At 45.2% G+C, this 18,898-nt stretch overlaps 1 protein-coding gene across 1 annotated transcript; it reads right to left on the bottom strand.

Annotated features, from left to right (window-relative positions):
• Positions 1-10,241: 10,241 nt before the first annotated feature.
• LOC137829214 (filament-like plant protein 1) lies at positions 10,242-11,714 on the bottom strand. Its single transcript, XM_068636011.1, has one exon. It carries the CDS (start codon positions 11,712-11,714, stop codon positions 10,242-10,244), a length of 1,473 nt encoding a protein of 490 aa, XP_068492112.1.
• Between the last annotated feature and the right edge of the window lie 7,184 nt (positions 11,715-18,898).

Below are 18,898 nucleotides of genomic sequence, written 5' to 3' on the forward strand. Positions count from 1 at the left end.
GTGGGAGGATCCTTATGAAGACGCTTATCTCTCTCAAGGGTCATCCACCAATACATTGCATTACCTTGGAAACTTAGAGTGGGTAAGGGTACTTTTCTTTCCTCACTTACTCTATGGAAAGCAAACAATTTTTCTACCTTCATTTCCCAATCTAGGTAAGCTTCTACGTTTTCTTCGCCATGGAAATAAGGTAGATCTACCCTAACCTCTCTTGGGATTTCTTTTCTTTCCTTTCTAGCTCTCCTAGGGGGTGGTTGATAGTATTCATTAATTCTAAGACTTTGTTCTCCCAAAGAATCATTACCCCTAGAGCTAGACGCATGAGAACTCCTTTTGGATTTAGTGTAATCATCTCTTTCTTTAACCATTTTCAACTCATCTTGTATTAAACCACATTGAGTATCCCTTTCTTTTAGAAGGGTCTCATGTTACATTTGTCTATATGAAAGTGCTTGAAAGTCTTGTGCTATTTTTTTCAAAAGAGATTTGATAGACTCTCCTTCACTTTCATTAGAATGATGTGAAGTCATGGTTAAAGCTATGTGTTGTAAGTAATTTACTCCAAAAAAGAGAAGGAAAGTAATGAAGGTAACTTCCCAAGAAAGGGAGGTGGATCACTTGGATCTCTTAAGTAATAAGCCTTTCCTTGCCAGAATCTATCCCTCAAGACTTTTCACAAATCTTTTTCTAAGTAATTCACTTAGATCACAATTAAGGATGAAAACCATAATTTTATGCAAGAAGAATGAAAAACAATTAATCAATATAAATCAAGTAAACAATGCAAAGCAATTAACAAAAACACAATTAAAGGTAGCTAACTAGAAAGCTTTTAAGCTAGACGAAACCTAAGGTGAGGCTTCTAGGAACTTAGAACCATTGAAGACACACTCACCGTCTAATGTGTAATTATTCCACTAATTAATCAAAGTTTAATGCAATTACAATTCAAAGAAATACAATGACAAATTAATTGACAAAAATTAGAAATCCTATTCTATGTTCTTCTTTTGCTTGTTGGCACTCCTTTTTGGTTTTACTCTGGGCACCCACTCTTTGTGTATTTGTAAACTTACTAGCTGCTGCACTCTTGTTCAACCTCCCAAAAATATTCAAGTTAGGTCTTCAAAACAGCACCTACTAAGTGATAATGGACTCACCACAAAGGTTAGTTCCAACTTAATCTAGCACCGGTTTTGAAAATTTTACCACAAATCAAAGAGGTCAACAAATTTCAAAGCGAAGAAACAAATCAATTTAGAATTGGACAACAGCAAAGGGAGTAATTATATGAAATAACTTGAAAGAGTATTGAATGAATATGACAATCAACAAATAAGGCACTCAACAAAAGGTGGCACACAAATTGAACCTAAAGAATGGCACTAGAATTGATTAATAAAACCAAAACAGTACTACTGGAATTTTGAGGCACAAAATGCCTGACTTAAAATATTTATGCTGAGCTGTATAGTTCAAATTTGAATTTGAAATTTGAGTAAAAAACAGTTCAAGATCTTAGCTAATTTTGGCGCTGGAATTACACCAAAACAATGGACCAATTAATTTTGATAAATTGTTTAAATCTGATGCTATTTCAGCGTTTTTCCGCGCCAGAATTGCACACTGATTGTATTTGATTTATCATTTTTTTCCTATTTTGAATTTGGCTTCACTTTTTTTTTCCACTTTTTTCTAACACTTCAATCTGTTTAAATTCATAATTTTATAATTTTTCTCCAACAAATTTTAATTTCATAAGCAAAAACAGCCAGCACAGAATAAAAAACAGAGGAATCCTAATTCTGGAATTAAAAACAGTTTTAAGAAACTTCAAAAACACAATGGAATTGATATATAAGAACTTGTGTGGATCTATGACTCAAGAATGAACTCAAATCTAAAACAAAAATGCACCATAGGATCAAACAATTCAGATTATAAACTGGACTTGATCCTGCCGGCAACTCGAACGTGGAGGAATCGCTTCGTAGCACTCTTTGTCCCGTCTACGCGACTGCGTTTTCTACAGGATCACCCTCAGAACCTTCTCTTGGATCTCCAAACGTGACCTGCAAAACACACAGACGGCGCCTCTAGCGACCGTTTGCACTCCGACGATCAAGTTAGTCCACAGAACCACCAAAGACTAGAAACCTAGTAGTGTGTGTGTAAAAACTCTTGCTCTCTATTTTTCGTATCCTCCCCTTCTCTCCATGATTCCTCCTTTTATCTCTCTGTCTCTGTTTCTGGGCATAACAGAATTCTGTTATGCTTTTCTGGCATGTGTCAGAAACCTGTTATGCTTTCCAGAGACAGTGTACCTGCAGAATCAGAGAGCGTGGGTGTCTGTGCGTGTCCGCGCGTCTCTGCGCTGGGCTGCGCCTGTCTGTACCCTTAATGGTACGGAGTGCACTTTTGTCTGGACCGCACCCCTCTCAGATGGTAACACGTGGAGGCCTGCAACTCACATCTAACCACATACGTGTCATCTACTGGAAGGGCTCTAGCGCTTCTCTTTGTGTGCCTAAGTTACGCCCTTGCGGAGTAGCTTAGGATATTTCTCTTATCTGGGTAAATCGCGTACTCTTAGGAGAACGTCGGGTGTGGCTGGTCTAGGCACACTCACCAAACGTTGCTCTCTGCGTAGGCGACTTACCCTTCACGATGCCACGCACGTAATGGGTTGAGGGAATCACCAATCGCTGACTGGTTTACTAGTTCCCTCAGGCCACTCTCGTGCATGATTCCCTGAGGTGTGCTCATGCGAGACCCATGCGTAACGCTCTCGCTAGGAACCTCAGTCCCAGTTTAACTGCGTGTAACTCGAGGCCCCGATGACAATACACCCGATGACTGATCAGTGTTTATTCGCTTCTCGCGCTCTACCTCCAGGCGCGAGTCTGGGAACTGGTCTGTTGGTGGCCACTTGGCTACTGACCACCGATCACCGTTCTGGATGATCTGTCCCCCGACCTCTCTGCCGCCTGATCTGTCGGTGGTCACTTGGTTACTGACCACCGATCACCGCTCTTGGCGATCGTCTCCCTGACCTCTCTGCCACCTGGTCCACGTGTCACCCTGCGAGTGGTCCACGTGGTTCTCTACTGCTGACGTCATCGACTACCGATGACCGATCGGATCAGGACTCAAAATCAAATCAAGAAACCAAATCAATCAAGAAAAGTACTACTAGGATTTGATGACAATTCTTGGAAACACATGACTTGACAAAACAAAATTGGATTCCAAAATTAAAATGACTCAAATCAACACCATATGAACCAATTAAAATTGCAATAAAGACTCAAACAAAGCAAAAACAGAACAACACCACAATTAGGAATCTAAAAACAGTTTGTAAATGGAAACTCAAGAACAATTTGAGCCAAATGCACCGATTAAAATTGTTCAAACATCAACATGAACCAAAAACGAAATTAAAACAGCAAGACTTAAAAGGAATATGGTAAACAACTCAGAATTAAGAACACAAAATTAAAATCAAAAACTCAGTCATTCGCCCTGTCAACTGTTGCACCTCTTTCACCGAGATCGGACTCCTCAAAGCTATAATCGCAGCGCATTTCTCGGGGTTTGCCTCTATTATACGCTAAGTGAGTAAAAGCCCTGAGAATTTTCCTGCCTCTACCCCAAACACGCAATTTTCAGGGTTTAGCTCCTCGTGGTGAATAGCTCCTCCAAGTCAACAACGTGCTGGTCCTTTACCTGGGAGGTGACCACCATGTCGTCCACATACACCTGGAAGTTTCGCCCTATCATGGGAGCGAGTACCCTGTCCATCAACCTCTGGTAAGTTGCACCTGTATTCTTAAGCCCGAAAGGCATCACCTTATAGCAGTAATAAGAGAGTTTTGTCATGAATGTCATCTTGCTCTCATCCCTGGGATGCATCCGGATCTGGTTGTATCCAGAGAAAGCATCCAGGAAACTGAGAAGTTTGCAGCCTGATGCGTTGTCCACCAAGGCGTCTATGTTGGGCAGTGGATATGAGTCTTTCGGGCAAGCCTTGATCAAGTCTGTGAAGTCGACGCACATCCTGCACTTACCATTGACCTTCTTGACCAATACTACGTTGGCTAGCCATTCGAGATATTGGATCTCCCTTATGTAACCAACGTTCAACAACTTCTTGGTCTTTTGCCTGATGACTAGTCACCTCTCTTCGTTAAACTTTCTTCGTCTCTGGCGCACCGGCCGAACCTGGGGGTCCATGGTGAGGCGATGGAACAAGAAATTTGGGTTGATACCAGACATGTCTGAGGCAAACCACGCGAAGGCATCCAGGTGTCGCGCTATTACTTCAGCAATCTAGTCTTGCACCTCCTGACATAGGGTTCTGTCGAGCTTGAACTTCTTTCCCCCAATCTCCCTTTCCAGCACCTCCTCCGCAGGTTCGGGTCGATCTCCCCGGTCTATCTCTACTAGGGTAACCCCCTTTCCCCTTGAGGTTGGTTGGTGACGGTGCACACCCCTCTCTTCGTCTTCAGGCTATTCTCATAGCACATCTTTGCTACCTTTTGGTCATACTTAATTGTTATCACTGTTCCCTCAATGGAGGGTAGCTTCATCTTCATATGCCTCGTCAATGCTACTGCCCTTCTTTTGTTTAGGGTAGGCCTGCCCAGAAGGATATTGTAAGCTGATGGGGCGTTGACAACAAGGTACCTTATGTTAACTGTGCAGGATGCGATGTCGTCTATGAAAGTTGTCCTTAGCTCTATGTGCCTTCGCACCTCCACTTGGTCCCCAGCGAAACTGTACAGGCATCCGTTTTAAGGTTGCAATTGATCGGGCGACAGCTGCAGCTTATTGAAAGTTGACCAGAACATCACATTTGCCGAACTCCCCTGATCGACGAGGACTCGATGCACTCTCCTTCATGCCGTCACCACTAAGATCACCAGTGGATCGTTGTCATGGGGAACCACATCCTACAGATCAGCCTTTGTGAAGAAGAGGTCGGGTTCCGAGGGCTGGTTGGGCTCTCCTGCTTCCACTGCCATCACCTCTCTAGCATACTACTTTTTTTGGGAGGCGGTACATTCTCCCCCTGAAAATCCTCTAAAGATTGTGTTGATCTCTCCATGGACGGGTATTTCATGCCTTTGATCTCTCGCGGGGGCCACTTACGTCGGGGCTCCTTGGTTCTCTTGTAAGTACTCCTTCAGGAAGCCATTCCTTACCAGTTCGTCTAACTGGTGCCCCAGTGCTAAGGAAATTCGCAAGCTGTGGCCAAAGGCTTGGTGAAATTCGCACCACGTGTCTTTGCTGGGCCCTAGTCTCCTGTCGGTCTTCGGAGGTGACTTCAGTCTGTCCGCCACGTTGGGGACAACAATTAGCTCCTTAAGGTCTATCCAAAAGCTGTGTGTGGTGGGAGTGCCTTCATTTGTCCGTGCCCTGGTCCGAGGTTACCTATCTAGACACTCATTTATGAAATATAAACAATAAATTAATGTAACTACCACAAAAAAACTAGTTTCAGGTCTTTTCATGCTAATTTCTTGAAAATCAATGACAATCACTATTTTATACTTTCTAGAGACTCATATATGAAATATACACAATAAATTCATGCAGCTACCACAAAAAAACTAGTTTCAAGTCTTTTCATGCTAATTTCTTGAAAATCAATGTTTATCACTATTATGTAGTATCTAGAGAGTTATATATCAAATATATACAATAAATTCATGCAACTACCACAAAAAACTAGTTTCTAGTCTTTTCATGCTAATTTCTTGAAAATCAATGTTTATCACTGATCCTGCCTGTTGACCAGGACGCAAGAACCTTGCCTCGTCAACTCTGGATCGACTTTGCGCCGTGTTAGCTTCGGTCCTTCGCCTTGATTCACCTCAAGAACCTGCAAAAGACAGAACGGCGCCGCTGCGGCCGATCACGCTCCGACGCCCAAGTCAGCGACTGAACCACCAAAATACTAAGAGAAAACTAAGAACAGGAACCGTGCAAAATTCTCTCTCAGCGTACTCAAGTTCTCGCAAACGTAAAAGAAGTGTTCTAAAACGCGCGTCCCTCAGAAGTTCGTTAGAATCTCTTATATACCTGTGCACTTTCTCTCTCCTGACAGTTACACATCTGGATACGTGGCTCGCATCCAGCTGTACACGTGTCACCATCTGGAGCATCCTTGACTTGGGCGCCACTTCTTACTCTTCAGGCTTTTCGGCTAAGTTACTTACGCAAGAAACAACTCAGCGCATAACTGCCTTGGAGCGTGATCTTTTCTGCGTGGCGAGTACGGGTGCCTTCATACACACCTTCCCTGTGGTCTCGCCGGCCGCCTTCATGATCTACTTCACCTGCTTCATCGTGCATGCTCGGGTAATCTGTTCCTCGACCTCAACCTCTGGCTAGCTAGGGAATGACCATCTGACGACTTCATCCTCTGCTTCGAAAGCCAGGAACAAACCTCCCTGACCCTTCGGCGGTGTCCTCGTTTCGGCGATCTCTGATCACTTGGTCGTCTGGGTTCGCATCCGGCGACTTCATCACAAACCCGGTGACCGCCGGTTTAGGTATGCTAGAGATCAGAGCACGCCAACTTAAGGACTGGCGACTACACAAGCCCCCCGACTTCCTTCCCTTCTGCCAGCCATGAGCCCTGCTCAACACGCCTACATAATAGCTTGTTGCCACGTCATCACCTTCGACTACCTGGGCGGTACACAAGCCCCCAGTCTTAAGCGAAGACTTGTCCAGCGAAAAGACTAAAGAGGTCACGTCATTTTCGATCTACGTGGCGTTGGCGCAGAATTCCAAACGTTCGTACCTTCTGCTTTTCTGACGCTCCACCAAACACCTTTTCCAATCGCTCGACAAGTGGCTTTATTAACGGTCATTTTTATCTGTCGTTTGCGCTTCCAAAAACGTTTGAAAAACCCTTAAACCCTTTCATTTTTACTGTTTCATCATCTTTCTGCCTTCTCAAAACGCTCTGAGTCTTCTCTACAAACCCACGACGCCCTTCAACTTTCTCAATCCCCAACTCCCTTCAACGCTCATCTGATCATCGAAAGGTACCTTTTTTACTTCCTCTGTTGATATTTGCTGCATTTTAACCGATTCGCATCATCCATTATCTGCCTGGTGCATACGCTGTGGGTTGTTTCTTCTTCTTCTCCCTTTTCGTAACTTAGGGCTTCGTTTTCCATTACTTTCATCACAACAAACTTTCGTTCGTTCGTTTTTCATCCTTCGTCCACGATCGAGTCGACCTCTACAACCTTCACTCATCTTTCTTTTCCTTTTTCCTTTGCAGTTCCTGCGATGGCTCGTACAAAGACCACCGCGAATCCTCCTCCTTCGTCACGAAACCCTCCATCCTAAGCGCATAACCTACCGCGAGCATCTGGTGCTCCCTCTTCCCAGGCTGAGAGGCCTGCAACCTCTCGTCCCAACCTTGCTCAGGCAACTCCACCAGTCGCCGGAGGAGCCTCCATTCCTACCCCAGACTACAAGAAACTCTACCCATGGGCCAACTCAACTTTGCTGAAGGAGACTTCTTCAGTAAACTCTGCACTGGCGGTGCTACGGCTGAAGAAAGGGGACGAACCCAACCTCTCGTTCCACAAGGAGCACGATGACTGTTCGGTCCGGTTGACTGGGACGTCTTCGTGCGGGACCTCAGATCGTCAGCTAGGGACTCCTTCCCACTGGTTACCTGTAGATTCCTGCAAAAAGAGGACAAAAGGGCGCGCTAGCGGCCGTTTGCACTCCGTCTCTGAGCATCGCGTATGGCACTCTGAAGGTCTTAAAAATGGACTGTGTATTGTGTGTATATTCTCGTTCTGGCAAACAATCTTTCCCTAGTCCCTTGTGCGTAACCTCAGGGCTCGAGCAAGCAACTAGAGTGTCTCTCGAAAATTTGCCAAAAGTCCGAACCCCGTTCCCAACATTCTCAGCGCTATTTAAACTACCCAAGCATTTAAAGCGCCTTAAAGCGCTTTTAATCACAAATGTAACGCACTCAATCAGCGTGTCTAATTAGAAAACGTAGCGCATTTAAAACGTTAAAACGCTTGGGAGCCTTTATAGTACCTTAAACGCTCGAAACAGAAACTGTACTAAATGACTTTAATTACCTGGTACCTGACTAAAGGGTGTTTCTATTCTGAACCGGCTGTCGTACACGTGGAGGGCCTCACGACGCCATGACCCCATCTGGGGACGTTTCTGCCCAGCTGGGGGCGTTTCTACGTGTGAGTCCTCCTGCCTGGGAGTGCTACTGCGCAAGGGGTGACTTTTTGGGTGCCAACTCATGCCCCCAAGCCTCTAGTCACTCACTGTGAGAGCGTATCTACCTTCCTCTCGTGCCCTGTGCCTGGCTTCCCCCGGGCGTGACCCCTCTCCTGGGTCGTATCTATCCCAAGGGCGTTTCTGGACGACAGGGGCACTTCACGAGGCAGGTTGCCCTATACTGGCGTTATTTCTATGGCCTTGAAGCCACCTTTCTCTTCTCTTTGTTACTGTTCCCTGGTTATCCAGGGTTTGGGGCCTTCCCACGGCGTTGCCCCCTCCATGGTCTTTCCTACCCATGGGTATCGGGGAACCACACTGTGATTGCCTTGCTTTAGTAATGTTTGATCTGGCGACGCCCTGGTTGGGCGACGCCTTCACCTAGGCGACGCCCTACCTTGGCGACGCCTCTTCTTGACGACGCTGGCACTTGGCGTCTCTTCACCTAGGCACTTGGCCTTGTGTTGACTTTGACTCCTGGTGTTGACTTTGACCTTGACTTAGTCAACACCCGGATATGGGACGGTACACAAGCCCCCCAGTCTTAAGCCGAAGACTTGTCTTCAGCGCAAAGACTAAGGCCTAGCCCACGCCGTCCACGTGCCACCCTGATGACGTGTTACTCCCTGCTGACTCAACAATTCTCGAATTATTGACGTGACACTCTCTGAACCATAGGAGCGCTCTTAATGACTGATTGGACATCCTCTGAAACGGGGAAAATAACACCTTTTTGGGCTATCCTTGATCGCGCGCCACGTGGCCCATCGTACGGCCAGCCTCTAGAGACCCTTGCGTTTCCCCTGGGCAATTGATCCTTCGACACGTGGCTCGATCTCACGGCTCCTAGTTAGCGCCTCTTGGGTTGCGAATGTAACGTTCAAGTTACCCCCAGACCCCGCGCTCACCCCAATGTTACATTCATTCCCTCTGCGTCTCTGCACTGTTCATCGCCTTCAACCCCCTTTCTCTGCAATTTCTGCTCTCTCCCTCCTGTGCTCTTCTTCCGCCTTCACTTTGACAGCAAAGGTATGATTTCCGCATATCCACGACTCTTCCCTTTCGTCGCATTGCATGATTTATTGAACTGCCTGGGACTGTTGATATTTACGCATTACCGCGTTCTTCCGCTTCTCCTTCCTTCTCTATTCCCTTCTCCTTCTCTCTGGGTTTCTCGCGTGGGTGGTGTTTCCTGGGGTTCACTCCCCTTCCTGTCATGGCTACACTTGTTAAAACCTTTTTCCTTTCTTCTTTCTCCAGCTATTTATTCACACCATGACGCGCACGAACGCGGAGTCTGATTCCTCCCCCAAGACCCCCAAGTCCAACTACAAAGCCTACTACCCATGGGCCCCCGACGAGCTCTTGAACGAGTGTACCAGCCTGACTACCTTCCAGGACCTGGAAGCTCATCGTGGGGATCCCCACTTGTATAACTTTAACGCTTTCTGCCGCACTCACGACGCTCACATATCCGTCCGTCCCGGCAGGCCTGGGGAACCTGTCTGCGTGGATGACAGACCTAGAAAGGGGAACCCTTTCTTCTTTCTGTACCAGACGGTGTTTAAACGCGTAGGGGTGCGTCTCCCATTCACCCCCTTTGAAAGGGAACTCCTCACCGAAATTAATACCGCCCCCGCCCAGCTCCACCCCAACAGTTGGGCATTAGTTTCGCGCTGAAGTTCATTGCCTTAAGTTCACAAGTTATTAAAATGCTATCGTTCGAAATTTGATAGTTTGATCGAGTTCGAAGCAGTAAGTAGACAGTTGCGCCCGCAGAATCACTAAGTTAAATTCGTTTAAGCGGTTTTTACAAGAAGAAGCAAAGCAAGCAAAGAGACCATATGAAGAAGCAGAAAAATTTATGATAAAAGTGGTATCAGTTCGAATACAAGGAAAAGAAAATTACAAGTAAGGATTGTGCAAAAGAAAGTAGGCAAATAAGTGATGGAGGGAAGCAGCTAGTCTTCAGAAGGAACGATCTTCCCATCCACCACTTCATTACATATTAACACCATGGAGAGGTCGAGCTCAGGGTATTGGCAGGCGACTTGCTCCAGGGCGGCGTCGAACCCAGCGGCGAGGACTTGGGCGGAGCTCAGCTCAAGCTCTTCGTTTTGTTGCTTGAGCCCCTCGGTTTGCTGCTTCAGCTCGTCAGCTCGCTTCTTCAGTTCTTCAGTTTCCCTACGAGTCTGAGCGAGGTCATCAGCAACCTTCTTGCTTTCCTCCCGCGCCTGGGCCAACTCTGCAGCAATCTTTTCATTCTCCTCTCTGGCTTCGACGAGCTTAGCCACGACGTCATCCCTCTCCTTTTTGACCTTTCCTAGGAGAACCTCCCGATCAACCGACCTTTTCCCAAGGTTCTCTACCTTGGCTGCATCCGCTTTTATTGATGCCTCCAAGTCAGCCACCTTGAGCCGGTAGGGAACCAGCTTACTCTCCAGCTCGATCTTCTCTTGAGCTAGGAGGTGCAGTTTCTGGTGTAGATCGGAGGTCTCCTTGCGTGCGACCCTCAGCTCGGCACTCATAGCATCCTCCACCCTTGAGTGGTCGATCTCCGCCATCATCAAGTTACAAGACAGCTTCTCCGCCTCGATTCTTATCAGGCGATTCTCCTCTTCGAGTGTGGAGATATCATCCTGAAGTTTTTTGTTGGAGCTCTCCACAGCTTTTGTTATGATAGAGGGGAGGTCCTCTGCCATCATTTTGAGCTTAGCCGTGAAGGGCCACCAGATTCCTTTGACCGCAAGGGGAAGGCTTGCAGCCGCTGTCGGTGGAGGTGCTGAAGGAGCCTGGTGCTGACTCTCACCACCACCCTCTTGAATTGGTTGATGAGGTTGGGCTTCCTGGCGTGGTGGTGATGTGGGGGACTCGGTAATGAGTATTGGCGAGTTATGAGCGCCTTCGTCCCCACCTGGTGCGGCTTCAGCGATTGAGGTAGTTGAAGGAGGACCCTCTCCAGCAGATACGAATGGCGTGGAGGCGCTCGGAGGGTTCTCCATGAAGTTGGGCTCGTGGCCTTCAATCGCAGGAAGTGCAGCTGCCAAGGGTACTGCTTGGACTGGCGGTGTTGGAGCTGGGGAAGAGGGCGGTGTTGGAGCTGGGTGAGAGGGCGGTGTTGGTGTTGGGAGAGCAGGTGGTGATGAAGGTGCCACCCTTCTCCTTTTGGTAATGAGGCCGTCCTCAGTTTCCTCATCATCCTCATCCTCGTCTTCTTGAACCACTTGAGGAGTTTTCCTCTTTGGTTTCTTTAAGACGAGCTTCTTTCGTTGAGGGGCGGGCAGTGCCTCTGGAGGAGCTGGGCCTTGAGGGGGCGATCTGCCCTGAGCAGCGGCGATCTCCACCACTGAGTTAGGCACAGTTTGGGAACTCGACGCCAATTTGTGCGTTCGGGCGAGCACCCCCAGTTCAGCTAACTTGCCTTTGCCCAGCATGAGATTTGCACAGTGCAAAAATATACAAGTAAGCACAAAGGCAAAGGTGAAATGTGTGAGTACGTGTGCAAATGAGACAAACAAATGGTGCAGGAAATAAAAACCAAGTCTAGTGCGCAACAAGCAGGACGCCCAATAATAGATAACAGAGATGCAGCACAAGGCGAAAACCCAAATATCGAGGTAAGTACTAACCAATGTGAGCTTCGAGTTGGCCCTCGAGGAACTCGAAGGAGATTATTGCAGAGGTGGGAAAGGTAATGTTAGCGGCTGCCACGCTTTTCCAGAAGAGGCATAGATCCTTGTCCAACTCGCCCATGTTGTTAGGACTTCTTGGCCTTCTGAAGCTTTCCTTGGAGTCCTTATTTCCCTTGTTTACCCAGTACAAGGGAAAGCCGTCGAGCAGCGAAGGGTCTTCATCATTTTGGCGCACTTGGACGAACTTTCCCTTCCAATCTTTGTAAGATTGCTGGAAGATAGAGAAGATCGATCTCCCAGCAATTCCGTTCAAGCTCACCCAGGGGCGATCTCCAGGATTCTTGGCCTCGAACAGGAAAAGGAAGACGTCTATCGAGGCCGGTAGTCCCAAATGCGCGCACATAATTTGGAACGCCCGCACGAATGCCCAGCTGTTGAGCTCGGTTAATAGTTCCCGTTCAAAACGGCTGAAGGGAAGCCAGAGTTTCACCTTCTTGAAGAGGGTAGTGTACACGAAGCAAAAGAACTCGTCGTTGTTCCCCTTGTCATCCGCACAGATCGACACGTCAGGAGGGCAAGGCAGCACCATCAGTTTGTCATCGTGCTCCTTGTGGAACGAGAGGTTGGGTTTGTCCCCTTTCTTCAACCGTAGCACCGCCAGCGCAGAGTTTACTGAAGAAGTCTCCTTCAGCAAAGTTGAGGTGGCCCATGGGTAGAGTTTCTTGTAGTCTGGAGTGGGAATGGAGGCTCCTCCGGCGACTGGTGGAGTTGCCTGAGCAAGGTTGGGATGAGAGGTTGCAGGCCTCTCAGCCTGGGAAGAGGGAGCACCAGATGCTCGCGGTAGGTTATGCGCTTGGGATGGAGGGTTTCGTGACGAAGGAGGAGGATTCGCGGTGGTCTTTGTACGAGCCATCGCAGGAACTGCAAAGGAAAAAGGAAAAGAAAGATGAGTGAAGGTTGTAAAGGTCGACTCGATCGTGGACGAAGGATGAAAAACGAACGAACGAAAGTTTGTTGTGATGAAAGTAATGGAAAAAGAAAAATGAACGAAGGTCGTAGAGATGGACTCGATTGTGGACGAAGAATGAAAAACGAACGAACGAGAGTTCGTTGTGATGAAAGTAATGGATGACGAAGCCCTAAGTTACGAAAAGGGAGACAAAGAAGAAACAACCCACAGCGTATGCACCAGGCAGATAATGGATGATGCGAATCAGTTAAAATGCAGCAAATATCAACAGAGGAAGTAAAAGAGGTACCTTTTGATGATCAGATGAGCGTTGAAGGGAGTTGGGGATTGAGAGAGTCGAAGAGCATCGTGGGTTTGCAGAGAAAACTCAAAGCGTTTTTTAGAAGGCAGAAAGATGATGAAACAGTAAAAATGAAAAGGGTTTAAGGGTTTTTCAAACGTTTTTGGAAGAGCAAACGACAGATAAAAATGACCGTTGATGAAGCCACGTGTCGAGCGATTGGAAAAGGTGTTTGGTGGAGCGTCAGAAAAGCAGAAGGTACGAACGTTTGGAATTCTGCGCCAGCGCCACGTAGATCGGCAGTGACGTGACCACTTAGTCTTTTCGCTGGACAAGTCTTCGCTTAAGACTGGGGGGCTTGTGTACCGCCCAGGTAGTCGGAAGTGATGATGTGGCAGCAAACTATTATATAGGCGTGTTGAACGGGGCACCTGACTGGCAGAAGGGAAGGAGGTCGGGGGGCTCGTGTAGTCGCCAGTTATTAAGTTGGCGTGCTCCGATCTCTAGCATACCTAAACCGGAAGTTACCGGGTTTAAGATGAAGTCGCCGGATGCGAGTCCAGACGACCAAGTGATTAGAGATCGCCGAAAGAAGGACATCGCCGAAGGATCAGGGAATCTTGTTCCAGGCTTTCAAAGCAGAGGATGAAGTCGTCAGATAGTCATTCCCTAGCTAGCCAGAGGTTGAGGTCGGGGAACAGCTTACCCGAACATGCACGATGAAGCAAGTGAAGTAGATCATGAAGGCGGCCGGCGAGACCACAGGGAAGGTGTGTATGAAGGCACCCGTACTCGCCGCGCAGACGAGATCACGCTCCAAGGCAGCTATGCGCTGAGTTGTTTCATGCCTAAGTAACTTAGCCAAAAGCCTGAAGAGTAAGAAGTGGCGCCAAATGGTGACACGTGTACAGCTGGATGCGAGCCACGTGTCCAAATGTGTAACTGTCAGGAGAGAGAAAGTGCACAGGTATATAAGAGATTCTAACGAACTTCTGAGGTACGCGTATTTTAGAATACTTCTTTTACGCTTGCGAGAACTTGAGTACGCAGAGAGAGAATTTTGCACGGTTCCTGTTCTTAGTTTTCTCTTAGTATTTTGGTGGTTCAGTCGCTGACTTGGGCGTCGGAGCGTGATCGGCCGCAGCGGCGCCGTTCTGTCTTTTGCAGGTTCTTAAGGTGAATCAAGGCGAAGGACGGAAGCTAACACGGTGCAGAGTCGATCCAGATTTGACGAGGCAAGGTTCTTGCGTCCTGGTCAACAGGCAGGATCAGAGTCAATAGCCCACTTCAAAGACTTACAAGGAGCATGTTCAAGGCTTTAGGAGCTAATGGACGTTTGTTTTCTCTTTTTGTAATTTCTTTGTTTGAAGGTGCTCAGAGGGAAACATAAGAAACCTCTTTTGTAAAAGCATCTTTAGGTCTTTAGTTTAGGAGACTTAGGGGGGTGTGCGTTTAGTAGGGAGGTGTAGATGTAATAGGGAGGTGCCAAACTAAGAGAGGAAGTCACACATTCCTCATGCTCTAGGATTGGCGCCACTTTCATGTAATTTGGGGGGAATTTTGAATTTAATTAGCTTTGCATTTCAGCACCTCTAGGCTATAAATAAAGGTGCTTAGCTTGTACAATTCAGATTGGAAATTTGTATTAGTGAAACTCTACTCAATTTGAGAGAGAATTTGAGAGCTTTGTGTCTTCCTCACTTAGTCTTATCTTGAGAGTTCTTGGTTACCTCAAGTGGCGGCATAGCACACTCATCTTGGAGTCTCCATCCTCTAAGTGGCGTGATCATCCAACCAATTCCTCCATCTTCATGAGCTTTCTATTCTCCTTCTTTCCTTCTACTTTTATGTTCATGTCTTAGCTTGTGTTCTTGCATTTTCAGTTCGGTATTTTAGTTCCTTTGCTGTTTTGCTTCGGTTCCTTTTGCTTTTGCCGATCCTCTTTGCTTCTTCTTCAATTCTAGTTGTTGTTTTGATTCAATTGACAATACATGGATCTTCCATGTGAGTTTGGGTTTTGGTACTAGTCTTGGGGAGTTCTTAAACATAGAACCTTGATCCAATTCTATCATAAAGTGCCTATCTCATATCCAACTCAAGTTGATTCCTAAGAATCATTCATATTGTGCTATTGGAATCGAGAACTCGGTTGGCTGACTCGACCTGTCCGTTTGTCTGGCGGTGTTCTACCGATGCAAACACTTGCTTTATTCCCAACTCTGCACATAACTTACCCAACTGCTGGCTTGCGAACTGGGTACCATTATCAGATACTAGCCTCTTCAGGATCCCGAAACGGCACACTATGTTCTTCCACACAAAGTGTTGAACTTAGTGGCTCGTGATCTGTGCTACCGGTTCCGCTTCAATCCACTTCGTGAAGTATTCTATGGCAACCACAAGGTACTTCGTCTGCCTCACTGCCAAGGGGAAAGGCCCCAAAATATCGATTCCCCACGTATGGAATAGCCATGGGCTATATATTGATCTTAACTCTTCTAGGGGAGCGTTGTGCTAATCAGCATGTTGTTGGCACTGCTTGCATCGTTGGGCATATCTTGATGGCATTTTCATGTGTTCTTCTTGAATCAAAGTAGAAAATAAGGTGCGGAAGCAATGGGTGAGATGATCAAGACCCTCCTAGGAGTTGTGTTGGCCTTGTAGGTGCATGATGAGTATGGTGTTTGAGTGGTTCGGCCAGCTCAAGGGAAAAGATGAAAGGATTGAAGTTTAGAGCCTAGATTTCTAGGAGAAGTAAAGCTTGTGCACAAAAATGGCAGCATAACCTTACTCAATTAAACTTGAAAATACAAGGTGTAGGCTCCTCCTTTTATAGGCTAAGGAGGACCATAATGCAACCCTAATGCTAGCCAAATGAAATGTAAATGTGAAGCACATGGGTGCACATGGCACATGGGTGCACAAATGAGCACATGGGGAGGGGTGTGTCTTGTTTTTATGCTCACCCCCTCCATGGGCTTTCTAGACCGGCCTTGGTAAATTTAGAGGTTTTTTTAGAAACTCTAAGTTTACCTAGGTTGGTGTTTTAGGTGCCAAAATTAATTCTAAGAAAATTACAAATAAAGTTCCTATGCTAATGTTGACAAGAAATTAAAGTCTACTCTACACTAGAGTTTATGGCATTTGAACATGTAAAAGAACGTCTTCTTGGATCCTCTTGGCCATAACTCTTTGGTTGGCCCAAATCTACCCTTTGGTGGGCTTGCATGTGGGCTTGTGCTTGGACCTCTTCCATCATCCCCTCCCTCTTGAAAAGGATTTGTCCTCAAATCCAAAGCTTTTTCTTCAACTAGGGGGATGGTTGTGGCTGGATGGTGTCCATCATCTCCTCCTTCTTTGAGAAGATCTATCCTTAGATCTTCAGACTTGATCTCGGATAGCAGCCTCTTGCTTCGCCAAAGCTTGTCCTCCTGGGTCAAACGTCCACCTATAGAAATAATCAAATAAGGCATAGGTGTTAGTTTGCAAATTAAGTTTACTAGGTTGCCATTTTTGTTTTTCTTTTGGTTTTGGCAACCTTGGACAAAGTTTCTCTTTTATTGGTTGTGTGTGGTCTCTAATCATCTTATGTATTTTAAAATGTTCATTTGTGGTTACTTTCTCTTTAGGCATAAATCCTATAGGAGATGGTAACAACTTAAAAGGAGAAAGATGATTTAGGCCACACATAACTTTAAAAGTAGAAAAATAAGTAGTTTTGTGAACTACTTTATAGTATGTTTGCTCATCTCTAGAGTTGTGTGTGCACTTTATGATTATATTACGCATAGTAGAAAGAGCTAGATTTTCAAATGTATTTTGACCATGTGTTTGAGGATGATAAGAATTTAAAGTGTGCAACTTAGTTGCAAGTTTTCCAAAGGAAATCCTCAAATCATGGTTTGCGAAATTTGATGCTCTATTCAACACTATGCTTGAGGATAAACCATGAAGATGTATCACTTCTCTAGAGAAGAGTTTATCCATAACCATGAAAATTGAATCAAAACCTTTTGTTGTCCTAGGGAGTTTTAATATGAAATTTGTATCTTCCCAAAGATCATTTGCAAAAGGTGAAGGAGTATAGAGTTCATGAGACATTGCCTTGGGTGTAGTTTGAAAACAAGAATTGTACCTAAGGTAATGTCTTTGAACTTCTTTTCTCATGGGGGACAAAAGTTTTCCTTTTAAAAGCTCTAGAGTTTTATCAACTCTAATTTGTCCCAAGAGTTCTCCTTCATGAAGACTTTCTCTCTTATGTGTAAGGATAGTCTCGTTGTGACAACCATTGTTTATAAGGATTTGTACACTTTGCAATGGTTGTCTCAATAAGACATGACAAGTTTCTTTAGGCCCTACTTCACATAAAAATTTGTTTTTGTAGATGCTTATAAAAAACTTGACATTCACTTGGTGATATCCTAGTTCATATGAGAAATAATCTATTTCATTTTTATCTATGCAAGCTTCTTTTAAAGACTCTTCTTTTTCACTTAGGCTTGCAAGTGTTCCTTTACAAAAGGTAAGGCTAGGTTGGTCAACAAGAGGTATATTTTCAAATGTATTTTCAACTTTTCCTTCTTGTTGAATGACCTTGTGGGAAGGAACACTCTTCTCCCACGCCTTTTGTTTCCCAAGGGTTTTCTCTTGCTTTTCTATTTTTACATTTTCTTCACTCTCACTAGCTTCTTTTTCTTGGCTACTATTCTCATCTTTGTCCCTTAAGATCATAGATCTTTCATTCAAACATTGAGATGCTAATTGATCATTGCCAAGGTATTCTAAACTTGGAATTTCTCTAGCTGGAGTGTGAGAGATATGCTTGGTTAGGTTTTCTTGTCTCTCTTTCCTAGCTCTCCTAGGGAATTGTTGATGATATTCATTTTTCCTAAGACTTTCTTCCCCAAGATAATCATGATGTTTAGAGCTAGATGCATGAGAATGTAATTTTTTTGGAAATTGAGACTTCTCATTCTTTGCTTTAGTCAATTCATTAGTTTTGATCTCATTCTCCAATTGTTTAGATGAAATTGATTGAATATCCTTAGTAAGTTGTTTCAAAAGAGATTTCAAGGATTTCACCTCACTTTTAAGAGATTTAGAGGAGTGAGAAGACATGACTAAAGCTTTGTGTGTAGAAGTATTTTACCTTGAGAAAAATTTAGGGAAGTCAAAGAAGGTAGTCTTCCAGGTAAGGGAGGTGAGTCACAGTGGACTACATAAATACCAAGCCTTTGCCTTAGCCAAAAACTATCCCTCAATGTCTTCACAAAGCTTTCTCTTAGTAAACCACTTGAAACACAATTAAGTTGAGAAATCAAAACTTTTTTTTCAATGCAAGAAAAACAATGTATACTAACTAATTAACAAAGCTAGACGGTTTATCACAAACTTAACAAAAATAAGCATGCAAAGCGTCACTAACTAAGCAAAAGAAAAACAATTACAAACAAGTAACAATTACTAATCAAGAAATTGCTATACTATTCGGCCCTAGGTGAGGCTTCTTGGACACTTTGAGCCCTTGAAGACACACTCACCGTCTAAAACGTAATTAACAAGGTAATTAACAATAAACCAAGTTGCAAAGGAAATAAGAGAACTCCCTTTGTTGATCCTCTTTTGATTAGTGCACTTCCTTGTTGTCTTTGATTGTTGATCTTCCAAGTGTTTGTAGTGTTTATTTCAAGAATATTTGTTTCGGCTTTGACCTTGTCTTCTCCTTAGAATGATGGC

Source organism: Phaseolus vulgaris, chromosome 7 (assembly GCF_000499845.2).
Source record: "Phaseolus vulgaris cultivar G19833 chromosome 7, P. vulgaris v2.0, whole genome shotgun sequence".
Lineage (NCBI taxonomy): Eukaryota > Viridiplantae > Streptophyta > Magnoliopsida > Fabales > Fabaceae > Phaseolus > Phaseolus vulgaris.

What these genes read in the sequence shown, in the direction of transcription:
- LOC137829214 (XM_068636011.1), bottom strand. Translation starts at nt 11,714, where the DNA reads ATGCTGGGCAAAGGCAAGTTAGCTGAACTGGGGGTGCTCGCCCGAACG.